The 7,015-nt window shown below is 65.6% G+C and overlaps 1 protein-coding gene across 4 annotated transcripts; it reads left to right on the top strand.

Moving 5' to 3' along the window:
- Nucleotides 1-62: 62 nt before the first annotated feature.
- Nucleotides 63-6,701, top strand: MRPL23 (mitochondrial ribosomal protein L23). 4 transcript variants are annotated; one of them, XM_025286937.3, is made up of 6 exons: nucleotides 63-204; nucleotides 1,873-1,995; nucleotides 2,805-2,887; nucleotides 3,450-3,523; nucleotides 5,761-5,880; nucleotides 6,491-6,701. In XM_025286937.3, exons 1-6 carry the CDS (start codon nucleotides 188-190, stop codon nucleotides 6,653-6,655), a joined length of 582 nt encoding a protein of 193 aa, XP_025142722.1. In that variant the 5' UTR covers nucleotides 63-187; the 3' UTR covers nucleotides 6,656-6,701. The 4 variants fall into 4 exon arrangements, with proteins under 4 accessions (XP_025142722.1, XP_025142723.1, XP_006051535.1 ...); XM_025286938.3 differs by lacking the exon at nucleotides 5,761-5,880; XM_006051473.2 differs by lacking the exons at nucleotides 63-204; nucleotides 5,761-5,880 and adding an exon at nucleotides 801-865.
- The last annotated feature ends 314 nt before the right edge of the window (nucleotides 6,702-7,015 follow it).

Genomic DNA, 7,015 nt, shown 5'->3' with positions numbered 1-7,015 from the left:
CACGAGGGTGTGCTGCGGGGCACAAGTAGGGTGCTGAGTGTGCAGGGCTTGGGGCCCAGGTGGGGCCCAGGTGGGGCCCAGGTGTGCGGGCGGCGCGTGTCCTCCCGGGCGCCAGGGGGCGCTGCGCCGGGGGGCGGGCCCGGCCTGGGCCCGCCCCTCCTTCCGCCCGCGGCCCCGGAAGCGGGCGATGGCGCGGAACGTGCTGTGAGTGGGGGTCCCGGCGCGCGGGGTCGGGGGCGTGGCCGCCCCCAGGCTGGGCTCGGGGCCGCGGGCCGCGGACTCGGGACCCGGGGCCCCTGCGGGCCGCGCGGCGTCTGGGCGCCCGTGGGGGCGGGGCGGGCCCGGGGCGGGGGTCGTTGCGGGGCCCGCGTGGCCCGGGCCTCCCCCGGGGTCGAGCCTGGCCTTCGGCGAAGGCGGGCGGGAGGTCGGTGCGGCCGGTCCGCGCCGGCCTCGGGCCTCGGGCCTCGGGCCCCGCAGGCCGCGCGCGCCCCCCGCCCCGGCAGCTCCCCAGGGGCCCGGACCGTGGCCCCTGCAGTGCCCGCGGCCGGTCACCAGGGGGAAGAGGCGAGCCCGGTGGCCACTCGCCGGCCCGGCCCCCACGAGGACAGGGCGAGGCTCGGTCGTGGGCCGGCCCGCCCGCCCCGCGCCCAACGCTCTGCCGTCGGGAGGTGCTGCTGCTGGTGTCCCGGCAGCTGCCACGTGCGACGGGGTCACCAGGAGACCCCAGTAAACGTCAGCTGGCACTCAGCTCAGCGCTGGTCTGCTCGCGGGCGTCCCGGCCTGTGTCAGGGCCCCCAGGCCCTGCCACCCTCAGGATGCCCCACCCAGGACCTCGGCCCCTGGCCCCGTCCTACTCCCCAGAGTTGTAAGGCCCAGAGGTGTCGTGGGACTTGGCTTCACCGGGCCCCCCTTCCCTCGTGCTTGCTGCTCCCCCAGATCAGAGGTCGTGTGCCATGCTGCAAACTGGTCACCAGGACCCTTGATGGCATCGTCAGCCCCTGTGCCCACCCTCCACCGAAACACCTCCCCTGGGCTCCCAGTGGACCCCTGACCCCTCACAGGCCCTGCCAACCTTGGGCCCCCACCTCCTTGGACCATGAGCCCCGAGGCCTGGTTGGGTACAGTTGGCAGTGTGGCCCTCCTCGTCCACCAGGCCCATGGGGACGTAGGTCCAGTTGGAATGGGTGGGGTGGAGCCCAGGTGGTGGCTGCCCATGCATTCTAGATGTCTCTGCCCCCCTTTGGGGGTTTGAGGGGTGAGGGAGGTGGGCAGTGAGCGTGTAACCGCTGACCTGCACACACTGCTTGCCTGAGCCCCTTATCTTGTTTTCCCTTTGTTTGTTCGCCCTTTATCGTTTGATCTTCACTCTTGTCAAGGATGAGCTAGCGCTTCCAGCACAGGGGGAGCGGGGGCGGGGGTGGAGGTGGCCCTGTCCTTGTCCTCTCACCGGGGCTGAGCCAGTGCGGATTAAGCTGGTTCTGACTGATCCCACCTCACCTGAGCGGAAGGGAGCTGGGGGCCCGTTCCGGGGGGACAGCCATGCGGGGGCCGCGTGCCTGTGCGGCCGGCACTTTGAACAAACACATGACTCTGAGCCTGTTGACAGGGCAGGGTGGGCACGTCGTCTGTTCGTGAATCATTCACTGGTTCTTTCCAAAGGCCGACCTCGAGGGTCAACAGGCCACACTGCCCTGGGGACGGGACTGGCCGCCCCACACCGGGTGAGGGAAGGGCTGACCTGAGGGTGACTGCCCCCTTGGCTCTTCAGCCCCGTGGGCGTGATGACCTGTGGACCCTGTCGGGGCGTCCCGGGAGCCTCGTGTTCTGGGCGTTTGACATGACCGCTCTCCACACCCCCCCCCCCCCTTGCAGGTACCCTCTGTACCAGCTGGGCAACCCCCAGCTCCGGGTTTTCCGCACCAACTTCTTCATCCAGCTGGTGCGGCCCGGCACGGCCCAGCCCGAGGATACTGTGCAGTTCCGGATCCCCATGGAGTAAGCCTCCCCCGCCCCAGAGGGATTCAGGCCGAGGGGCCCACGACCCTGGAGGTGCTGCTGAATCCCGCTCACAGCAAGGTTCTTCCCACCACAAAAACTACAGGCAGCCCTGCACCGAGGCCTGGTGTATGCAGAGCCTCGGGCAAGGGCGCCTTGGGCTCCTCGCCACCCTGGGGAAGTCCAGCTTGAGAGACCCAGCTTCTTTCCTTGCATCGGCCTGGCTGCCTTTCCCAGGAGGCTGGGCTCTGACCCCGGCTCCCAAAGTCTCCGCCCTTGGGTGGGTGCTTCACAGAGGCCCCTGTTGCTGAGGAGACACAGATTCTCTGCACTCCATGCTGAGGCCTCGGGGCTCTGGCTTCAGCTCGAGCCTCCATGGGAGCTGAGGGTCATGCCCTCTGCCTCAGAGGCCAGGGCAGGAGAGGCTGGACCCTGTCGGGCAGAGGGGACAGCACCGCCACCGCCTTAGCCATCCTTTCTGGGAGATGCCTGCGGGGGGGTGGGGGTGGGGGTGCCGTGGACAGGGTGGCAGCTGTGGAGCGGGTGGCTCCCGGCAGCCAGAGGGCACTCGCAGACCGTCCCTCCCCTCCGCTTGTCAGCTTGGCCCCCAGGCAGGGCAACAGGACTAAGTCCTGGGGGCTGGTCCCCCGTCACCCCCATGTCGCTGCATCCAGACGCTTCTGCAGGGTCAGCAGGGCCCGGCCCCCCTGGCCAGCTCCCGCCCGGTGTCTGCACTCAGCAGCTACGCTGTCCGGCAGGCTGCTTCCTTCTCCACCCTGTTCAGAGCCCCCCTCTTTCCTCCTGCCCAGGATGACCAGAGTGGACCTCAGGAACTACCTCGAGCGCATCTACAATGTGCCAGTGGCCGCCGTGCGGACGAGGGTGCAGCACGGTGGGTCCCGGGGCCGGGGCTTCCTCCCCGAGCTCAGCAGGCCAGGCTGCCAGCCTCGCTGGCCTGGCCCCCGTCAGCCCCTCTAGCACGTGGTCCTCTGCATGTGAGGAAACAGGCCCGCCGGGGGAGAGTGGGCCTCCTTCCCGGGGCTGGGACTCGGAGGCCTAGTTCCCGCCGAATTCTCAGAGCAGGGCCCCCGCCTGACGCCCCCACGCTGGCGTCGGTCCGCGAAGTGCTCATGTTACTCTGCTGGGCTTTTCTCATTCCTTCCTGTTGACCCCTGCTTCCCAGCCCCTGGTTGCCTAGTTGTAAATATGACGACCCTCTGTCGAGGGTCAGGCTGCAAGAGCCTCCGTGACACCAAGGGAAAGCCGGCTCTCCGGTTGTCTTAGGCCCATTTGGGTTTGCACCGAGCAGAGGCTGGTGCCCACAGGCGTGCGCCTGCCGCCCTCAGAAGTGGGTGCCCACGTGTGTCCCTCTTTCTAGAAAGTGGGTTCCTGGGGTAGAGGGCTGAGAGCCACTTGCTGGGAGTGAAGGCTTCTGTCTCTCCCGCTTCCGACAGGTTCCAACAGGAGGAGGGATCACAGGAACGTCAGGATAAAGCAGCCAGACTATAAGGTGGCCTACGTGCAGCTGGTGAGCACTCAGCCCCGCCGTGCCCGGGGGCGGGCGGAGCCCGAGGCCCAGGCTGGCCCTTGGTTCTGACCCGCACGGAGCCCCTGGAGGAGCTGGGGTGCAGTTCAGCTGGGGTGGCAGGGGCCGGGCGGGCTCTGGGGAACTTCTCAGGGGCCAGCTGAGAACGTGCTGAGGGCAGAAGCAGGCTCCCTGGCCTGGGGGTCGGCTCAGACAGTAACCAGCGTCCAGGCCAGGGAGCGGTCAGTGCCTGGGGTGGAGGTGGGTGGCTGCAGGGGCCCCCGTCTCCGGGGCAGACCGCATGGGGAGTCCTGGTCCTGACTGACCCCCTCTTCCCTGGACTGGACTGTGGGGTCTGCCTTCCCCGACCCCGGCCAGGGTCTCGCATGGTCTCCTGCCTGGCAGGGGGAGGGAACAGGGATCCAGCACCCAGCTGAGCCTTTGCTGACTGAAACCCCTAGCTGGTGAGACTAAGACCCACGTTTCCAAAGCCCCTCTCCGCCCTTCCTGCCGGCCCGAGCTGCCCCTAGACAGAGAGCCCCTGGAGTCAGGATCTGCAGCCTTGGCCGCCGGCACTGAGGCACACGGGCTCCAGGTGGGATCCCTCTGATGGGGCAGGTGACCTTGGAGCCGTGCATGGAGGGCTAGCTGCCGTCTGAAACCCTGGCGGGGGTGGGGTGGGGTGGGGGCAGGGGTCTGCCAGCTCCTTCAGTTTCCCTGTGAGCAGCCTGGTCGGGCGGGCGGGCGCCCGCGGGCCGGCCGCTAGGTGGCAGTGGTGTTATTAGGAAGACACCTCCGCCCAGGGCCCTGTTTCTCGGGCCTTAGGAGGCAGTTTGGTGCAAGACCCAGTTAGCATGGCAGCTTTTCTGAAAAACAGTCACAGTTGCTCTAAATGGGGGCCCCCGTAATTATTTGGCCTAATATTTGCCGTGCATAAAATCAGCCAATCCAGGCCGGGAGAGCAGCCGTTGGCCTTATAAAGACGCCTGTGTCCTCTGCGTTCAGCCGGGCCATCTGTCTTTGTCGTGGCAGCCGGCTGACACCCCATATGTCGGCTTCGCCACGAGGCCCTTGAGCGGGGGCTATAGTTACAAGTGGCTTTTGAGTCATCCGAGCCGCAGCGTTTCCCGGCCCCACCTCGCTCTGGAAGCCGAGCCGCGTATCTGCAGCTGCCACCCGGCCGCCTTTCTTCCCTGTGAAATCCCAGTGCGTCCCCACCGGGCACGCTTCCCTCTGCTCCAAAATTAAATTCGTAACGGACTCCCTCCCTGCTGACTCCAGCAGATCTCTGCCTGGAAACCGGCCGGGAGGTTGGGCCCTCACCCCCTGAAGGGCTCCCTTTTCTGTCCCCCACGGGTCCTTGGAGGCCTCCCTCCTAGCCCCTCATCAGAGCTGATGGTGGAGCATGCCGAGCATCGGCCAAAAGGACAAGTGGAGTCCCCAGATTCGTGTGGGGTTGGCTGCTTTGAGAAAGCTGGTTTCACAGAGTGAGGGTCCCAGAGTTCCCCCCACAACCCAATAAACGTCTTTCTGGTGGAGAGTTGGGGAGCTGGCGAGCCTGGGTCACCCCATAGCAAGGAGCCTCGGCCCCCAGCTGCAGCCGCAGCCTGCCAGGGACAGAGGCTGCGTGTTCTTGGAGACCCCTGTTTTGTAAAGAAATCTGGATTTTCCCCCCACCCCCCCCCCATGCTTTTCTGCTCATCAGCTTCACGAGGGTGGAGAGTGTTATTTCTGAAAGCACAGGGTGACCTTCTCTAGGCAGGGAGCCCCGTCACGGGGAGAGGCGGTGGGAGACTCGCCATGGCGCCCTCCATCCCTCCCAGGCTGTTGCGGATTGCCATCTTTGTATTTATAGTTAAAAATGTCACTTTGGGTTCCCCACCTCAGAAAACTAGCAGAATCACCTCGGTATATTAAACATAAATCCCCCATTCTGGGCAAGCAGCCCTGCATGTAAACTATTGCCCTTTGGTATTTTAAAGAAGAAGAAAGAGAGTCTTGAAGTGTGTAAGCGACCCCTCCTGCAGGCGGGCTACCGCGCGCACAGGCGCGGCCTTTCATGGCTCGAGGCCTGCGCTCGCCGCGTGAGCGGGCTGTGTGAACACCCCACTCTCAGGGCCGGCGCTGTGGGCTGCTGCAGATCACGCTTGGCCGCCTGCCCGAATCCAAACTTCTTCACAAAACAAGGGTCTCCAAGAACCAAGCTCACTTCACTGATTTTACTTATTAAAATTTTCCAGATCCGGGTGCCGGCCCCCCATCCCTTTCTGCCCATCCAGAGGTGGACGGCGTGGCCCAGGGAATATTGCCGGGGTCCCCCCCAATCTTTGGAGCCGCTTTGCCACATGCCGCGTGCGGAGGTGGCCCCTCACTTCCCGCCACTGGGGTCCCGTCCTCTCCCCGGCTCCCTGACGGGCGGGGCTGGTGTACCCCGGCTGTGTGATGGGGGTCCAGGCTGGGACTTAGCTGGCCCTCCTGCATTCTGAACTTTCAGTGAAAGATGTAAAACCAGTTAATTTGCAAAGCCGGTCTTGATTTGTGGACTGCTCGCATGTACATTTCATTGTATATTACATGCCTTTTGTTTGCTGAGCTGAGCCGGGAGGGGTCTTAGTCTTTAATGTGGGTGAAGGCCTGTAGGTGCTTCAGATAGGAAATGTTCCGGGGAGGCAGCAGATGTGAGTTATGCCCGTTTTCCTTGCCCCCTTGCCTGCAGCCTGGCCTGGCAGCTCCTGCCGGGAGTAGGGGTTTTGCTAGGCTCCCCCAGTGCAGACACCCCTGCAAGAGCCAGCCTCAGTGAGAAAGGGCCTGTCAGAGCAGTGGCTTGCGCTGCCGAAGGCCGAGGCCCAGCCTGTGTACCTGTCCCCTGGCTGTGCGTCTGTCCTGTGGCGTGGGGCGGGCATTCAGTCTCCCCGTGGACAGGACCTCCCCGCGGGGGTCCCTGGCTGAGCCCGTCTGTTTCCTCCCCAGGCACACGGGCAGACCTTCACGTTCCCAGATCTGTTTCCCAAGGGGAAGCAGCCCGGCGGCAGCTCTGCGGATGAGGACCTCCGGGACCAGGTGCTGGAGGAGCAGCGGCAGCGCCAGAGCCCCGACCCGCGGCGCGGGGGTGTCCCCAGCTGGTTTGGCCTGTGACGGGAGCCAGCCGTCACGCTCAAATAAAGTGCGGCTTGTGGAGACAGCTCGGGCCTGTGAGCTCCGTGCTCTGCCCCTGCCCCGCGTAGGGACCCGCCGTGTGTGCAGGCCTGTGTCCTCCTGGCCCCCGGGGCCTGTGGGCCCGGGACGAGCCAGGCTGGCCCTGAACTGCCCCCCGCAACCCCCAGTGGCAGGGAGTCACCCTGAGCCACTCCATTTAAAAAGCCTGTGTTCATGCCGTTTGGTGGGGGCGGGGATTAGAAAGTGAGTGTTGAGGGCAAGGGTCTGGGTGACGGGAGGGAGCCCGCCTGGCCGGGGGTTCCCATGGGACACAGTCGGGGGTCTTGGTGTGGAGGGCGG

This window comes from Bubalus bubalis, chromosome 5 (assembly GCF_019923935.1).
Source record: "Bubalus bubalis isolate 160015118507 breed Murrah chromosome 5, NDDB_SH_1, whole genome shotgun sequence".
Lineage (NCBI taxonomy): Eukaryota > Metazoa > Chordata > Mammalia > Artiodactyla > Bovidae > Bubalus > Bubalus bubalis.
This window is presented reverse-complemented; position numbering and strand designations above follow the sequence as displayed.

Bases quoted from the DNA above. Each gene is read 5' to 3' on its own strand.
- MRPL23 (XM_025286937.3), top strand. The intron at 1,996-2,804 runs GTAAGCCTCCCC...CCTCCTGCCCAG, and splicing joins CAGTTCCGGATCCCCATGGA to GATGACCAGAGTGGACCTCA. The intron at 2,888-3,449 runs GTGGGTCCCGGG...CGCTTCCGACAG, and splicing joins GCGGACGAGGGTGCAGCACG to GTTCCAACAGGAGGAGGGAT.